Raw genomic sequence first — 18558 nt, 5'->3', positions numbered from 1 at the left:
CACACTGAGAGAAGCCAATTGAGTCTAATAATGAGAGAAATGCAGTGCTGAGACTGTCATTATCAACGTCCACATGAATATTAAAATCACCTACTATAATTACTTTATCTGTACTAAGGACTAAAAACGACAAAAACTCTGAGAATTCAGATAGGAATTCAGAGAACTGGCTGTAAAGTTTTCCAGGTTGGCTGAGAGAGACTAAGAACAAGGCTTTCAAATGAGTTATAATTAAATTTAGGTCTAGGGTTGATGATTAGGCTTGAGTTGAAAATGGCTGCAACTCCTCCTCCTCGGCCAGTGTCTCGAGGAATATGAGTATTAATATGACTGGGGGGAGTGGATTCATTAAGGCTGACATATTCTTCATGACACAGCCAGGTTTCAGTGAGACAAAATAAATCAATACGATGATCTGAAATTAAATCGTTTACTAAAACTGCTTTAGATGAAAGAGATCTAATGTTCAAGAGTCCACATTTAATTATCTTATTTTGTTGTATTATTGCAGCAGTGGTTTTAATTTTTACTAGATTTTCATGAATGACTCTTCTTTTATATACTTTGGATTTAATTGATTTATGTGGTCGGGGGACAGACACAGTCTCTATGTGGTTTTGGGTGGGTAACTGCTCTAATGGAAGCGCAGAGAAGCGTGTAGGACTGCAGCTCTGCCTCCTGGTCTCAACTCTGGGTTGTCATGGTTTTGGTTTACTAATAAACTTGGCCATATTTCTGGATATCAGAGCAGCTCCATCCAAAGTGGGATGTATGCCGTCTCTCCTAATCAGACCAGGTCTTCCCCAGAAAGTCTGCCAATTATCTATGAAGCCCACATCGTTTGCTGGACACCACCTCGACAACCAGCGGTTGAATTGTGACATGCGGCTATACATGTCATCACTGGTCAGATTAGGCAGCGGTCCAGAGAAAATTACGGAGTCCGACATTGTTTTAGCAAATGTACACACCGGCTCAACATTAATCTTGGTGACTTCTGATTGGCGTAATCGGGAGTCGTTTCCGCCGACATGGATGACGATCGTACCATATTTACGCTTATTCTTAGCCAGCAGTTTTAAATTTGACTCAATGTCGCCCGCTCTGGCCCCAGGAATACATTTAACTATAGCTGCTGGTGTCGCTAACTTCACGTTTCTGACTATGGAGCTGCCAATAATCAGAGTTTGTTTCTCGGCGGGTGTGTCGCTGAGTGGGGAGAACCTGTTAGAAACATGAACTGGTTGGTGGTGAACCGTGGGCTTCTGCTTAGGGCTATGCTTCCTTCGGACAGTCACCCAGCCGCCCTGGCTTCCCGGCTGCTCGGGAGCTACCGGGGGAGTGGGAGCTACGCTAGGTCGGCCCGCACCGGATACTAGGGGCTGGCTAACTATATTAGCAGCTGATTGTTTTTCCATGGTGCGGAGCCGCGCTTCCAATTCACTAAGCCTTGCCTCCAGTGCTGCAAATAGACTACACTTATTACACTTATCACTATCACTAAAGGAGGCAGAGGAGTAACTGAACATTTGGCACACCGAGCAAGAGAGAGCAGGAGAACGAGAGGGAGAGAGAGAAGCCATCGCTAACTGCTTAGTTTGAGTTAGCTGCTAGTGCTAGCTGCAGAGCTAAAGTGGCTAACAACTTGTGCGATTAGCGAGAAAAGTCGTTAAGAGAAAAGCGCTGAGAGTGCTTGTGTAAAACTAGCGAAAGTTTAAATATACAGCAGATATTAATCAACAGTAATGTGATGTATATAGGAAAATCAACTGAGATGAGAGCAGCAACAACGCTATCAGTATACACAGTCGGCAACCGGAAATGATACAATACGCTTACCGTAGCACGTCAGCACGTCCTCTAGGTGTCTCATGACTCGTATTCTTTTAAACCGTTCTCACTGTATGTGCTGTTTAAGAACGAGTGTGTTCATATGAGTGGTCCAGTTATTATTCAGTTATTATTCATTTTTGCAGAATCACATCATTTTCTCACAGCCTGGTGGCAACAGTTATGTGGTCTGGTACTGCTCCATTGCCAGCTGGTTGGGAATCACTGTCTCAGGGGCTACAATTTTAATTACATCCTGCAATATGAAAGTTTTGGACAAAAAAAACAAAACAAAGTTGCTATGTATAGTTGTACTCGGTACAACTTTCACTAGTTGTATCCCAGTGGCTAAAAATGTAGTTTGTTCTGAGGTGGGTACTAGAGTAAAGATCATTGGGTCATTAAAATCAAGAGAATTTATCTCCTTGGCAGCGTGAATATACTCAGGCTTATGGTCTCTTTGTACGAGATAACTTGTGTGCTAAGTTGACATTTTGGCTGGGAGTCGGTGGGAGAGGAAAGCTTGTGTAGTGTCTAAATTTGAAAGGCTTCATTCTCTGCAGAGCATGAACGTGCTCAGTAGATTTCATGGCAACAGACCCATTTGATTTTTCTACAGTATTTCTTGTGTACAAGGGGACATTTTCGCCTGCTGGTGCCACTAGAGGAAAGGTCACCGGGTCACTGAAAACATGAACATGATTTGTCCTTTGTGTGCAAAGAATTTCCACAGCAAATCTCATGGAATTTGTTGGACAGACCTACAGTATGGACGGACTAAGTGTCCTACTGTGCTATAATGAGCAAATCTGCAAATGTAGAGCACTAATTAAGATAATGGGAACACATATCGCCCATATATGTGCAATATATGCCTCTTATTCCCATGAAACTCCACACAAACTCAAACAAAAATGTGTCCTTTACTCTCTGTTGAAATGGTGTTTCTGGGCCTGCAGTGTCTTTAGGCTGGAGGCTCGGAGCATGCCAACAGTCTACTTAGTGTACTGGAACCATCTGCTGGAATTGCAATGTTTCTCCCTGTGGATGGGAGACACTGAGGACCGAGCACAGGGATTGCAGTAAGAGGCCTGGGAGAGTCAGTGCCAGCAGCTCTTCAGCTGAGTCAGATAACGTTCGAGGTCAGACACACTGCAAGATTCATTCACTCACCAGCCCACCTGCCATCTTTCATTTGGAGCAATTAATTTTCAAAATGCCATACTTAATATGTCAACTTAATGCCACAGCCCACGTAACACATTAGAAGTCTACATATGCGTGTGCCATGTTGGAGGTTAAAAAGACTTAGTTATTATGAAATACTGAAAAACACATACGTATGAATGCCAGGAGGAGAGCATGGTTCTTTCTCTTCACTCACAAGCTTTGCTGCAGCATTTTGCACAGCCTGGAGCTGAGCCACTGTCTGATAGTTAAGAGGAGTAAATAAGGCATTGCAGTAATCAAGATGAGAGAAAATAAAAGCAAGTATGAATCTCTCTGTGTCACAGAGAGTCAGGAACAATCTAAGGGCGTGTATCCATATAGTGGTTTTCTCAGAAAAGCGCTGGCAGGGTGCTGGAGAGCACTGGGATGAAGCGCCTGTGCGGTGAGAAAAAAATAATACTGCACATGGGTTTTGTTTCTATGACAACAATATCTTGACAATTTCTATGACAACATAACACCACTCTAACCGCTGTTGTGTGATAGACTAGCATTATCCCTTTGCTTTTTATTTTCTATTTTCTGTCTTTATTATGATAGTTTCTGTCTGACATATCTCAGCTCAGGATACACAGACAAAACCAGAACAAGCTTCTCCTCCATTTTCTTGGTTACCAGGGTGACATGTCCCACCCTATCTAATTAATATATGATTGGTTGCCTGAAAAGGAGGGACAGTGACGACGCCAGTGTCTTCCTGAAAAGTTCAGAGATTTTCTAACAGAGGCGCTCAGAGCAGCCGCACAAAAAACTCAGAGCACTCTGACAAAAGACACCGGGTGCAGCGCTCGTCTCTAGGCGGCTGCATACGCTCCCCCCTCACTGGGGACAAATGAAAAAAAACGCTATATGGACACAAGCCCTACTTTCTGCAGTGTCTTTTTAATTTGAGAAAACATGGCTAAATTAAAATAAAATTTAAAAAAAACAACAAATTTATTCAGCCAATATAATCTCCCCTGGTACTTGAGCAACATCCACTAACTCCTGTTAGGGACGAGGAGCCTCTGTGCATGCTGTTGTTCACTGAGCAGCTACACAGAACTCAAGGGACCCTCAGCAGTGGCTGTTAAGGGAGCTGGAAATTATTTCACTTCCCAGCTGTTTCTTTTCACATGTACAATGAACTTTCCAGCGCTCATTTAAAAAGGACATTCAATTTAAATGTTGCCTTTTTAATTATTTTGTATAGTGGGTGTCACATTTTCACAAGATGGATATTTCAATTTAGAGCAAATCCTTTTCCGTTTGTTAGACCGCACCTCCTTCAGTATTGCTTTACAAGACTGAGCCAGACTGTTCAGACAAACTGAGGTGAAACCTGTTTTCTGGGAGAGTGCATTGACAGCTAGTGTTATTCGAAAAGGCTGGCAGGGTGAATTTTACCCTCTCAAAGCCTGCACAAAGTTCAGCCTTGGGCTCAGCCAGCAATGTAGCGAGCCAATTCATCATGTCTGGGTAGGAGACAGCACAGGGCAGGTTATTGTAGCTAGAGTGGGGTTAATGAACAGTGTGCAGCCTCAGACCTGACGAGGACACAAATGCTGTGTTTAGGTGCTCATGCTCATGCATATTTCCACTGTGCATCAGCTCCTGTCAAATTATTGCACCATTAGCATGGCAGCTTCATTTATGCATCTGGTTTAGTTTCATAAACATTTCATAAACAAACAAATGCACATTAGCTAACTGATAAACTGAAGGACAAATAAGTCATTGCACTTTTCATATTTTGATCAGATTTTATATTTTGAACATTTAGATTTTGAGTTAATTCTTTGCCACACAAGCTTAACAGAAACTGAAAAATTATAGTAAAAGTAATGACTATATTCATGAAATTCAACATCAGCAGAGCAGCTAACTAACTAGTGTAGTTTAGCTAGGGTTTAGGTGCTTAATTAAAGCATCTATAGGCTATAATTGTATAGCCACATGGGGGCAGTTTACAAGCTGTAAATACGACACTGACATTACCACCTTGCTCTGATGTGCACCAAGTCGCACATTCACCACAACAACTTTGTTAGCTGCAACATTATTATTCATCTGTAGTCTTCTGTCCACCTGATGAACATAAGTCTAATATTCACTCTCCTTTTAGCTCTGTTTGGTCTCCACCAACTCCTGAGAAAAATATCTGACTGTTAAGCTGCTAAATGCTCCACTATGTTCACCAGCTAGTCGCTAACTGTTTTCCATGTTGCAGGGCAGGTAATGTACAGTGGGTTTATCAGCTGCATGCTGTAGATGGAAACAGGGTTGATGAGAGCTAAAAGAGGGTAAAACACTCAGTAGAGTTGAGAGGAACATGGCCTGGGGGATAATTCTCTGGAGGTTCCTCACTATGAGCCAAATCTTTCATCACTTGAGTCATTGTATATACAAGGTATTGATGAGTGCAGCTTGTGTTTATTTTTGTGTGGAAAAAGTACTTCCTTGAGCGCTAGATGATTTCACATCTTTACAACTTGTAAACAACTTGTTTACAACTTGTTGCTCGGGTTCAGAGATATGTAGATATGACGCTACTTTCCAGCCATGAGAGGGCGAAGAGAGGAGGCCCGACTAATTTAGAAAAACAGGCTGTAGTGGTCAATAACGTATGTTAGGGTGGTTGGGGAACATTATTTTTATTGCTTATTAATCACATTTTTATTTCTTATGAGAAAGATTTTTGAATTTTTAAAAATTCAGTTTCGATTTAAAGAAAAATATTTTGGGCCATGTTTGAACTGACGTTTCTGCTAACACATTCAGTCATGAGGGAGAGTGGGATTAGCTGAGTCCTTGGATCAAATAAAAGTTTATTCTAGTTTTGTTCAACACAGTCTATGAAAATGGCTCCACAGAAAAGTTTGGAGGAGACCAAAGAGGAGGCTCTGCTGATTTTGCTAAATATAAATCACAGCAGCGCAGGTGAAGACCTCCTGTCTGTCATCAGTCTGCTCCTTACTTGTTTGCTGGTGACAGGAGGTGAGGTTGTCTAATTGAATTTGGGTGGAAATCTCACCTCACTCATCCATCAAACATTAAACACAACTCTGGGGGCTCTGGTGCTCAGTTACTGTAAGTCTCTGTAGATCCTGTAATGACTGACACAGGACACACATGCTGTGCAACCTCTGAGCACAGTACACAGTATTTAAAGTATCTATATGTGATGGTCTTCACGAGCGGGTCCACATGTGTGTATCTCGGCCCATCGACTCAGCACACACAGTCCTTGGGTGTGTCTGCTACTTTTGGTGGTGATAAAGAAGCTCAGTAGGCACTGATTTATGACCACAGCACCGCCGGAATGACACATTGCAGTCGCAGTGCTGAGACACACACTGAACATCCATCAACACTGCAGGGACAGTCATCCATAATCCTCACATCACCGAATCTTTGGGTGGAAGGGGGAAAGTGGAGGACGGGTTTCAAACAGAAAATACTCTGCCTTAGTAATTAGATAATTTGTGTTGGACAGGCAGATCCCTGGAGGGAAATGCATTCTCTCGATCTTCCCGTGCAGGTCACAGGTTATGGTCATCTAAAGAACAGCAACTCTGAGCCAGTGGGGACTGTTTTGCTCAAGGACACTTGAGCAGGGAACATGCACTCCAAGATTGGGGTTAAATCTGAGTCCTCTAGTTGGAGGGTGAGCTCAATTTGTTTGCCAAATACATTTTAGAGGTAACAACATAATATTGCCTAGATTGCACTCACTGCCAACATTTTTTCCAGTGCAGGAAGTATGATGTTCTCATACTGCACAAAAATTGTAGGGAGGAGGTCGTGGTGGATGGTTGGATGTACAGAGCACAGGATTTTGACACCAAAGGTTTGTGTATATATAAACATTTTTCCTTTTTTGACAAAAAGCTGAAGTTCTGACTTCACATCTGGACAAGCTGCCGTTTCATTAGCATGTGTAACTTCATGCTAACTTTCACTGAGGGTTTGTTTCAATGAAATCAGCCTTTCTGAATATGACCCTTGCTTGATTTTAACAATGAGAATAATTCTTTTAACATCAAAAAACATGGCAATACATGCATAACTAAGTCATGTTACCAGTCTCTGCATTATCCATGTCGAATCATGCTCTCTTCTACTGTTATCTTTCCAAATTTTTAATCTTTTCTGTCTGAGAAATGTCAACACTGTTGACATTTTTTACTGCCCTTGCAGTCCTGTTTGACTTTGTTGACAACCTCAACCTCATGTTGCAGTTGACAACCACTTAACTGGCCTCAGTCTGTCAAACTAGAGACATTTAACCCACAATGGCAATATTACATATACAACAATATTATACTGTTATTAAAGAATTTACCATCCCTGTCTACATAAAGGACTGAACTACCCACTCCTTGAGCATGGTTTTGTTGTAGGGCTGGATTTTTAGTAATTTATTTTATTGCAATTGTCAGTGTAATTTTTAGCTTTTCTTACTTCTAGAACAGAACCCACAAGTTTCAGTTTCACTTGGTTTCTCTATATGAACACAATTTTAAGAAAGTTGCTGGAAAAACATGTTTGAGACATCTGATGTGATGTGTGTTAAGTCTTGTCCCAGGTTTCAGGATCTGTCATCAGGGCAGAGAGACAGAGGCATTCTGACAGAGATTAGACCTTGATCTGTTTTTCATGGCTGAGAGAGAAAACTAGAGTGAGACAGAAAAAAAAACAGTGATTAGATAGACTTCATAAATCACATAAAACAGTAAATGACAGTTGCAGACTCCAGACACCTTTTAAATCTGTCTGGGCTGCATGAGTTATCCAAGATTATTTTCTTGGTTTCTGGGACAATGAAACCCCAAAGGCAAACAGTTGCAGAGAATGAGAAAGAAAATCTACACATTAGGGCATATTTCCCTGATGACTACAGGGACCATTGTGCTGCAGAACCATCTTAACTCTGACCCCTGCTCCAGCAGCCTATCCAGCCATGTTTCTTGTTGAAGTGTCCTTCAGTGAGACAATGTGCCCTAACATGATCACTCATTGCAGATTATACCAGCCAAAACAGGAATGAAACAAAGGAGCAGACAGACAGCACAGAAACAAAGGGACAGTGAAAGAAACAGGGTGAGAAAAAAGCCAAAAAGTAATCACTTTTCACATCTCAAAAGGTGCCACGTGTTCATGTTGATGTAGATAAACGGAAATCTCAGCACATCACACCAACTAAAAATAGTGCAAAGATGCATCCTCCAGACCCTTTGTTTGTGAGCCTCACTGTTCTGAAATGTGTCTGATGTGCCTCTAATTAGACAGATTTGGAATATGGAAAACAAACACAGTCCCTATACTAAATGAACTAATTTGAAAAATGTTGGAGTTCTGGCCTACATGTTCTCATGCTTTGTTCCAGCTAGTTGCTGTATTTTGCTGTCTAATTTTCAGTGAGATTGTAGATGAATATAGTCCATAAATCTGCTACTTTTTCCCTACAAGACATTACAGGCGGAGATACAAAATTACTAAAATACAAGATATTAGCTAGAAACAGCATTAGTAAAGGTCAAGCAGCTAGTTCTGAGAGATATTTTTGGGTGGCAGAGGACATTATTTTAATAATTAGGAGCATGCAATGATTCCACAGATGGAAGCGGGTCATTGATTAAGACTACATCAAAACAGTAATGAATTCATATGTCCATTTGTCCATCTTCACATTATTATTTAGTTTTTACAGGTTGATGAAAATTTAAAAAATGTTGTCATAGTTTTTATTTTCCCTCCCTATTTATCATTTGTCATGTTATGTCATGGGGAAAAGGTCACCAAAGAATATTTGTACAGTGGAGAGGAATCTCGTCCATATAAGGCCTGACTCTGACCCTCTGTCTCTCTGTTTCCTGGTGTCTTTGCCGTGTCTCTGCCAGCGCCTGTGTGAGTCACAGAGACAGTCAGTGCAGTGGCCTCAAAGCCTCCGCTAATTCTGCCCCTCTCTCATACAACATCTAAATGATGTGACAGCAGATGCACAAGGCAAGGGAGCTTCAGCTGTTTAAATAGCAGAGCTGAAAGTAGTATGAAATCACTCAAGGTGAAATGATGAAAGGGTGCAGTAATTCAATACCAGACACAATGTATCTATGCAACAAAGAGGAGGGCATTGCAACTCAGAGTCACTGTTTGGTTTGGTCTAGATTAAGACAAAATAATAGTCAAACCCCCTGGAAAAAGGCTGCTGGCAGTGGACTGCGGTTGCTGGACCAGCCAGTATATGAAATATGTTCATATAAGTCAATTCTGTGGCTAATGATTTACATCCAATGTTCAGTTCCCATGCAGGACGTAGATTGGCGTTTATGTAGTGAGGTGGAAAGTAAGGTTGGGGTGATGGATGGAGTGCATCTAATTGTCATGCTGGGGATTAGAGTTTGCATCCCTGCACAAAATTACCATTAGCTTTTTTATGAACTCTAACCATGATCTTTCCCTGACCTTATACTCGAGGGTTTTAGTTGCCTAACCTTAAAGTTGCAATAAATGATATTACTATTTGCTATGTAGAGATATCACGGAGTAATTGCGTCCTTACCAATGAATGAACTCACACCCTTTCTGTGTATGCTGTTATCCGAGCTTCTCTGTTCTTTATTTTGGTAGCCGTGCCAGCCGCATGTGCATGTAAGTGCATGTGAGTCCCAATTCCATATTTGATCAGTTCCGCCCAGTTTGACAAGTTTTGTGAGCTGTTGGCTCTCTTTTTATATCAGCTTCATTGATCAATCATTGTGTTGTGTTGTGTTGGTCCGTCATAAATTGACGTTTTTTATCCGGTGTTTAAAGCCACAATTATTTGCTACACTTTTAGATCCTGGTGTTTTTACTATTTTTTAACGAGGTAAACGTTTTTAGTCAGCGGACACTTGGATTTTCAGTTATCAGCTGGATGTTGCTGATTGGACTGCCTCGACTGCTGCTAGCTTAGCTGGGTTTGTTTTTAGCCTGGTGGCTTGGCTAGCCGGTTGCTCTACTCCATTCTATACCGGATACCTCCTGGCTGGCGTGGTTTCTGGTGAAACCAAGGACATACCGTATTTCCAAGCATGGTCACCTCCTTGTTTATCTCCGAGATCAAGGGTGAACTGGCCTCCATCGAACAGCTCATCTCTGTCCTTCTCCAGTGGCAGACTGACCTCGGCTCCCGGCTAGTCTCGCTGGAGCTTCCCGAGTCCGCCAGTTTACCGGTGAATGTAAATCGCCCTGACACAGTTGACCCATCTCCTGGCTGTTCCACTTGGGCCTCAGTAATTAAGGGCAAGAAAAGACTGCCCCTTCCTCTCTATGACTCCCAGGATGATTCCACAGATTTGGAGCTGTGTAACTTCTTTACTCCTTTGGCCTTCGCTGCTGCTGAATGTGGACTGTGCTGATGGAAAACGCAAAGTTACACCTAGCGTTATTTCCAAAAGGCGTAGATCTCTGTGCAGCAACTCCAGCTCTAGAGCCGACTCTCCTTCTGACAAACGCCCTCGTCTGTGTACTTCATCACCGGAGGACGGTGATAGAGCTCCTGCTGCAACACCCAGAGCCCCAGTCGCTCCGGCGGTCCTCCAGTCTCCGCCTGGCTTTGGTCCCTCCGGCCAGGGTGCTTCTCTGCTGGACCCACAGAGCTCGACCAATGCTGATGCTAACCCAGCTAGCCAGGTCAAATAAAAAGGGTGCTGGTGTTGCAGCCATTTTTTCAGATATTTTATCATGTAAAAGTGTCTTATTTCGTTCTTACTCTACTTTTGAGTATTTAGCCCTGGTAATGAAATCTGCAAATCCCTGTCTAGTACTCACAGTTTACCGCCCTCCAAGGCTTAAAAAAGGCTTCATATCTGAATTTGGTGAGCTTTTATCCAAAATAACTATTGAGTTTGACTAAATCCTTTTTTCTGGTGATTTCAACATTCATATTGATAACACCACAGACCATTTCGCCAACCAGTTTACTGACATGTTATCAACGTTTGATTTCACACAGCACACTGCCGGACCTACTCATAATCAGGGTCACACACTTGACCTGGTCATTTCCAAAGGCCTTGATATAACCCTAAACTACACTCTAGATGTTGGGATTTCAGATCATTTTTGTATTTTTTTCAGTGTTGCTTGGGTAGCCAAACATGTACCTGGTCTAAAATCAGTTAAAAGGCGCTCCATCTGTGCAGATACATCTGATAAGTTTATCACTAGATATACTAACTCTGCTGTCCTCATTGTCTTTGTGTGACAATTTTAATCTTTCAGTGACACACATTTTAGATGATATTGCACCTGTAAAAACCAAGATAATTTCTGGTAAATCTAAAGCACCTCGGAGGAATGTGGAAAGAGTGAAGGCACTAAAAAGAACCTGCCGTAAATTTGAGCGCAAATGGCGTAAAAACAAATTACAGGCTGATTATATTCTCTATAAAGACCTGCTCAGTAAATATAACAAAGAAATAAATAAAAACATCTAGACAGCATTACTTTTCTCAAATTATTAGTGAAAATCTCAATAACTTTAAGTTTCTGTTCAGCACAATTGATAAACTGGTCAATCCCTTCAGACCAATACCTGCTGAACTCCACTCTTCACAAAAATGCAACTAATTTGCCTCATATTTTAAATCCAAGATTATTAACCTTCGAAACAAAATCATGGCCTCTGCTGGTGCAAGTGACTTCTCTTCTTCCACTCTGCCATTCTGCCATCACCCTCTCCAACTTCGCTCCCATTCAAAGTTATGAGCTGCAAGAAGTAGTACAACAGTTAAGCTCCGCTACATGTGCTCTTGACCCAATGCTCACCAAGTTGTTTAAAAGTGTTCTCAGCTGTTTGGTAAATAATGTCCTTGAAATTGTTAATACCTCTCTACTCTCTGGAATCTTCCCCACAGCTCTCAAACATGCTATTGTTACACCACTGTTAAAGAAGAGCAATCTTGACCCATTTGTCCTAGAGAACTATAGACCAACCTCAAACCTACCATTCCTGGGGAAAATTCTTGAAAAGGTTATATATCAACAATTACACATTTATCTGTCATATAACAATTTCTTTGACGTTTACCAGTCTGGTTTTAGAGTTAACCACAGTACAGAAACTGCCCTGGTCAGAGTTGTGAATGATCTTAAAATTAGCTCTGACATCTACAAAGTTACTGTCTTAGCACTTCTCAACCTCAGTGGAGCCTTTGATACGGTTGACCATGTGATACTTCTGAAGCGCCTTGAACACTGTTTAGGCCTTAGAGGCACTGTTCTTAACTGGTTTTCCTCTTACCTTACTGGTAGGTCTTTTTCTGTTGCTGTTGGTAACTCTGAATCAGATTTAGTCAGCATTCCATATGGAGTCCCTCAAGGGTCAATTCTTGGCCCTCTACTGTTTAATTTGTATATGCTCCCACTTGGGTCCATCATTCAACAATACAACATATCATATCAGTCCTATGCTGACGACACACTGTTATACATATCCGTTTCTGCCAACCACCTTAACCCTGTGAATGATCTCATCCAGTCCATTACTGAAGTTAAATATTGGATGGCCAAACAGATGTTGTGGTAATGTGGTATGTGCCTTAATCATCGGGCTACCAGGGTTTCCCAGCCATATGATTGTAGTTTATTTTCCGTAACCTTGCTTTTTCCCTAACCCTAACTATTCCATTGTTGCTATGTACAGATATTGTACGAAGAAAGAATTTTAAAGTATATGGAGACTGAATGTTAAAAATGCAGGATTTTGTAGAATCCTACAATATCAATGTTCTTGTCTGATGATAGGATTAACTGGATGGTATCGAAATTCCATGTATATACTGTACATACTAGAAATATGTACTACCATCTTGAGTCTGAATCAAATAGCTGAGGCCAGCACAGAAGTACGTACCTTCAGATTCTGTGCAATGAATTTACACTAGATGCTGGTTCATGAAGTCTGTATTATAGCCTTTTATAAATGTCCTAGTAGTAAGGGCAATGCATTTTTTCTTACAAGAAATTAGGGTGTACTTTCACTTCTTCTTTTACATGTATGCATCTTTGGTGGTATTTTAGGAATCTTTGCTCCACTGAGGAGATATTAAAGCCCCAGTCCTTTTGAACCAAGTTTTGAACCATCTATTGTGTGAACGTGACCCATTCAAAAATGTAAAAGGAACAGACACAGAGTCTAATTCAATGACCTCCACATTGAGCATATACATGAAACAAATAGGTGAAAAATAAACACTCATTTTACTGTCTAAATCAGCTAGAGTGTAGCTAAGAAGAAGCTAAGAATGTTTTCAAAGGGAAGAGATGTATTGCACAAATCTATCTGGCAAATGTTCTTTGCACATCCACAGAACAAAAAAAAAAAAAGTAAAGCAGCACACAGAGCCATCATTTAGATTTTTATATACAAAGCCATATTTTATGCTTTTAAAGAATGTATTTATTGGTTTTGCTTGGTTCCTTCATATGATAGAGAAAGCATTGCTGTTTGAGGTCATGAGGTCTACTGTATGAAGCAACCCTTTCACAGCACTCACATCCTCATCCTCCTGTCCTGATGCAGGTGCTGAAGGGATGCAAGAAGCTGGCTATGTCAGTGTGCTCTATGGGCCGGATCCCTGGAGGATACATCACCAATCACGTGTACAGCTGGGTGGACCCTCAGGGCCGGAGCGTCTCCCCACCACCCGACAACCAGGAGGCCAATCAGAGGCAAGGGCACGGCATGGAGGAGAGGACGGTGAGAACAGTGCGGGTGTGGTTGTGGTAGGACAGGAAAAACTCCAAAAAGTAAGGCAAGTGTAGCAGATGTAATAAACTCTACAATTCAAACTCAATAAAACATCTGTAGAATAGAGACAAAAGTGTAGCACAGACTTTAAAAGAAAGTAGTTTCTCTGAGAGCAAAGACACTGTTGGAGGTTTTTCAGATGGCATCTGTACAGTGGCCGACAAGGGCAAACGCACTGCAACTTAAGAAAAGACATGCAAGGAGACAAAACAAAAGCAGATTAAGAAAACATCACCAATTTGACAACACATGTGCAGCATTTAGCATTTAGACTATCCCTGCACACTCACCCTCACAGCTGGCTGTACAACAGTGTTATTGCAGTGTGTTTGCCCTTGCCGGCCACCGTACATCTGTCAGGCTCAAAACAATTTATTATCCAGGATGATGGTGAGGGTTTTGTAGTTGTCCTCTAGCTCAGTGGCATCAAGGCTGATAGCAGTCAGTTCAGGATTGGAATATGGCTCTCTGAGGAGGTTATCATGACCTTTGGTGGTGTGACATTTTGGAAGATGCACTCATCTTACAACAAAGTCATCCACCACAGGCCTGTGACTGTGGCCCAGAGAAGATTGAATCGTATGAAAAATACATCTGTTCTCATGTTTTCTGATTGGATGGAACACCATTCAGCTTTACATACTGATATATTTGTTAGAAATAAGTTGTTTGTCAAAAATAAGCCATCTTACAACACAATGTAAATGTAAAATATCTTTATATTCAATCTCCTATTTATTATGCAAATGTAATAGAAATGCAGTCTTTGATGTTTTGAAACTCAACATAGTTCACAGTTGAGTTTTATGAGTAAAAAATCAAGTCAGATGTCAAGCATACAGTAGTGATAACCTTAATGATCATTGCAAACAATCATTTGTCAGCAGCCTGTAAGTTACATTCTTAGCAAAAACAATCTGTCTTCAAAACTAAGTTCCAGGTCTTTCTTTAACCTTTATTTTTGTACTTCAACAGTGGATACTGTAGGTAAACAAACAAAATATGTAATTTGTTTAGTATTAAAATTATGTGATTTGTCAGATATGTTAAAAGTGTTTCCTAGTTATGTTAATTAAAAAACATATTTACTATTTATAATACTGTATACAAAGTCACTTCTAGGTGACAGGGTTGCAGTCAGCCAACTCACTAAGAATGGATTATTATGTCAATGTAGAATATGTACAGTGTTGATATTTGCCGTTTAGGCTCACTCCCCACAAGGATGCTTTAGGCTCAGCACAGCTGGGAGTGGAGAACGCCAATAAAAATTCCAACTGGGACCAACAGGTGGATGCTTGGGTAGAGGTGGGACTTTGAAATACAGAAAGAATGAGCAGCATGATAAAAGGGTGAGTTGAATATACTGTATGTTGTTTGACTACAGTGTCATGTTAGTTACAAAGTAATCATAGACATCATAAGCTGACAAGGCTGTCACGATACAGCAGAGAAACATCAGGGAGCCTGTACACTGCTGGCAGCCAGGTCTGCACTGAACAAAAATGGTACCAAGAAACACCACAAAAAGGGAAAGGATTTTTCACCAGTTTTGGCTCACTGGCTTCTCTAATAAATGTCCAGCCAGAGTTTCACTTTAAAGAATTCCAGTCCAAAATTACAAAAAGAAAAAGTGGCACTAAGCCCTGCCATTCTTAAAATAAACTATGTTTTTGTAAGAGTGCCATATTTAGTTATATATGGTTATATTATTAGCAACTTTTTAGAGCTTTGGTTCTAAATTATAACTGATGACCAGCATTAATCAGGAGTCTATGTCAGATGACTCTCACTTCTCCTAGTGTGTTTTAATGAACTTGGTTTCTACAGGGTGACGGTGAAAGTATTGAAGTCAGTTTAAGAAGTTTAAAAATTCAGGAACTTTTGGACCTTAAAGTTAGTTAATATAAATAAGGGTCAGCATTGCTCATGCAGAGCTTTACCCATAAAATGGATCAGGAAGACTGCATCAGTCTAGCAGAGATTGATTTCAGTTTACTCTGGATTTCACTGTAATTAAATAGACAATTAGACACTATTCTTGAGTCCACTCTTCTCATGGAATCAATGTTCCTCTGAGGCTAGACTACAACTGCTTCTGCCACAACTGAGGCTAGTGGTGCTATAATCAGCTGAAACAAGGGTTGAATTGCCAAATTGCCAGACAGTTTTTTGGAGAAAGGTGTAGAGGAGACTGGAAATCGATGTCCCCCAGCCGCTGTAGGATGAATCTAAATATCCTACAGCAGCGAACTCCCTGACTAAACTTGCTGCATAAGCAGCTCCATGCAGCCAATGCAGATGCCTCTGAATGCAGCTCTGCAGATTTGAATGTGGCTTAGTTGATGTGTGATCCTTCCAAAAGCTTGTCAGTGGCTGATTTACACTCTACTGTATTATAGCAAAGGAGTTCAGAAAACTGCTTATATTTGATTATATTTAGATGAGCCTGGATGACCTGTAGGAGAGCTAATTAAAGGGGTGAGGAGAGTGGTGGAGTTTCTGGACAGAGGCCTGAGATGCTTTTACTACTACAGTACGGAGGCATGATTTGTTGGCTCCTTATTTGGAGAACATATATATCTTTGTCAGTGATGGTGCCAGGTATATTCCAGTTGATCTACAATAGGCTAGCTCATTGTTTTATGAATCATGTCTACTGAAACAGTTCTTTTGGGTGAGAATTATAGAGCTAATCATCCCAGTCCTCTCATCTCTAAGAAGGTTTTTTGTAGTATTTCACGATTTTACAGCTTCCCACTGATATCCCTTTATGATAGTTTAATGTAACTTAAGTGGCAGAAGTTGATTTAAACCTTATCTTGTGAAAACATGGTTTAAATGAAACAAATATGCCACAAATGCTTTAGGACTAGCTTTTACTTAAAGCTGCAATGATCAGTATTTTCTATAGGCCTAAAACCAGTGGATCAAATGTCAGTGTGTAATGTGAGGGGCTTTGCTCATTGGGACAAACCCACAGAGAATTATCATCAACATTTCCCTCAGCTGTATGAAAAAATGTAGTCTTTTGTACAAATGGCATTGCAGGGGCATTGTTTTCTACTTTTTTGCGTATTTTTGGATTGTACCTTTAGGTTTACAAAGTTTTATTATACTATGTATATGTTTCAGAAGACTGGACCAGCACTTGTTTTAAATCCAGTTCCAATTCTGCAAATAAAACATGATTCCAGTGAAGTATTACTCAGTTACATACAATAATACAGCAATCATTTCTTAGTATAGGGGCCAGAGTTTGATCCTGCATGGACAGTATTCCATTCATTTGGCCTTTTTTTTTTAATCGATTCATGGTCTTCATATTGTTTATTTGTTTGTTTTTGTTTGTATTGTTTTGTTATGTTTTACTGGGGTGGATGGGACAGAAACAGGAAGCAGGGTATTGAGCTAGGATTATATGTAGATTATGATATGAGAAAAATATTGTACAATCTATTCACATAATGACACAGTATGCAGATCCAAATAACACACTGTATTAGTGTCTACCAATTTTACATTACATACTACAAGGAGAATTTTCCTAAACTCTTTCATTCAGTGAGTAATAATCAGGGGTAAATGGTCAAATGTGCACTGTGTGAATGTATGGAGCACATGGTTTTGGTAACTCTGAGGCCAGAGCTGTGCTCCTGTAATGCAGTTTGAAAACAGTGTTGCAGTAGGAGGTGTGATGGCCATCATAACCAATTTACATCACTTATTCTCCTTCCCATTAAAGTCAGTGCACTCTGTGCTGCAGCACTCTGATAATTTGCTGGTGGCAGACAACACTCCAGAGCGGCTCTGCTATCAAAGCTTCTCCTGAGAGAAATATTCGTCTGCATGAAGTGCAGAATCTCCACAAGTAACTACAACTACACAATGTGTATCATTTTTGTCTCAAAGTATCATCAGCACATTCAATTGATATCATAGTTGTAGAAAAACAAGACTACTGGGTGAAAACTGACTCGTTCTGAGTTTCTCGCTGTGTATTTATTCTCCTAGAGAGTTCTATAATAACACAGTACATGACTGGTACTACATATCTGTTGGGACGAGTAGCAGTGCGTTTGGTTATTATGAATTATTAAATCAAAAGACTATTAATATCAATCAATAATTCGGGCAGCAACTGTTAAAGAACCTCACATGGGGAGACAAAACTGTCAGATCTGTGAGAAGCACAGTTGGTTATTAACAATAATTAATCATTATCAGAGATGATTAATTGATTATAAAAATTAATAGAATTATTAATATGAATTAACAATTACGGGGCACCACCCGGAAATAGGGACCAGTAACCAAAACAAAGTAGTGTCATAAAAGAGTTCACTTAGAATATTAATATCTGAGAGATATCAACATTCAAAGGTGAACAAAGAAGGGTTGAATTGGAGCTCTGACTCCTTCAATCAGCCACTTTTCACCATATGATAAACACAATAATGACAAAAGACTTCTCTTTAAGATATAACAGTATTTATTAAACTTAGCAAAATTAACAAAGATAACAAATGCTTCATTCAATAAACTACTATTCTAAAATCTAAGTCTACCTAAGCAAACACACACAGCCATGTACAGGATGAACACATGCAGGTGAATGTGGGGGGGGGGCGTTATCTGACCATCAGATGTGCGAAAAGATGTCGGTGCGTGTATGTGTGTGTGCATGTCGAAAGAGAGGGAGGAAAGAGGAGGGAAAGTGA

General features: G+C 40.5%; 2 protein-coding genes across 3 annotated transcripts in view; one reads left to right on the top strand and one right to left on the bottom strand.

The window, feature by feature from the left end:
* Positions 1-18558, top strand: part of whrnb (whirlin b) — a 101511-nt gene that overhangs the window by 36707 nt on the left and 46246 nt on the right. For both annotated transcript variants that reach the window (XM_067600617.1, XM_067600608.1), the window contains exon 2: positions 13610-13786. In XM_067600617.1, coding sequence (XP_067456718.1) covers positions 13610-13786 — 177 coding nt within the window. The remainder of the gene's footprint in view (positions 1-13609; positions 13787-18558) is intronic.
* LOC137190900 (uncharacterized) lies at positions 274-1854 on the bottom strand. Its single transcript, XM_067600628.1, has one exon. The coding sequence runs from the start codon at positions 1581-1583 to the stop codon at positions 699-701; it is 885 nt and encodes a 294-aa protein (XP_067456729.1). The 5' UTR covers positions 1584-1854; the 3' UTR covers positions 274-698.

This window comes from Thunnus thynnus, chromosome 2, assembly GCF_963924715.1.
Source record: "Thunnus thynnus chromosome 2, fThuThy2.1, whole genome shotgun sequence".
NCBI lineage: Eukaryota > Metazoa > Chordata > Actinopteri > Scombriformes > Scombridae > Thunnus > Thunnus thynnus.
The sequence above is the reverse complement of the archived record's forward strand: the minus strand, read 5'-3'. Positions and strand labels throughout refer to the sequence as shown.

Coding starts and splice junctions, on each gene's coding strand:
- LOC137190900 (XM_067600628.1), bottom strand. CDS start 1,583: ATGGCTTCTCTCTCTCCCTCTCGTTCTCCTGCTCTCTCTTGCTCGGTG.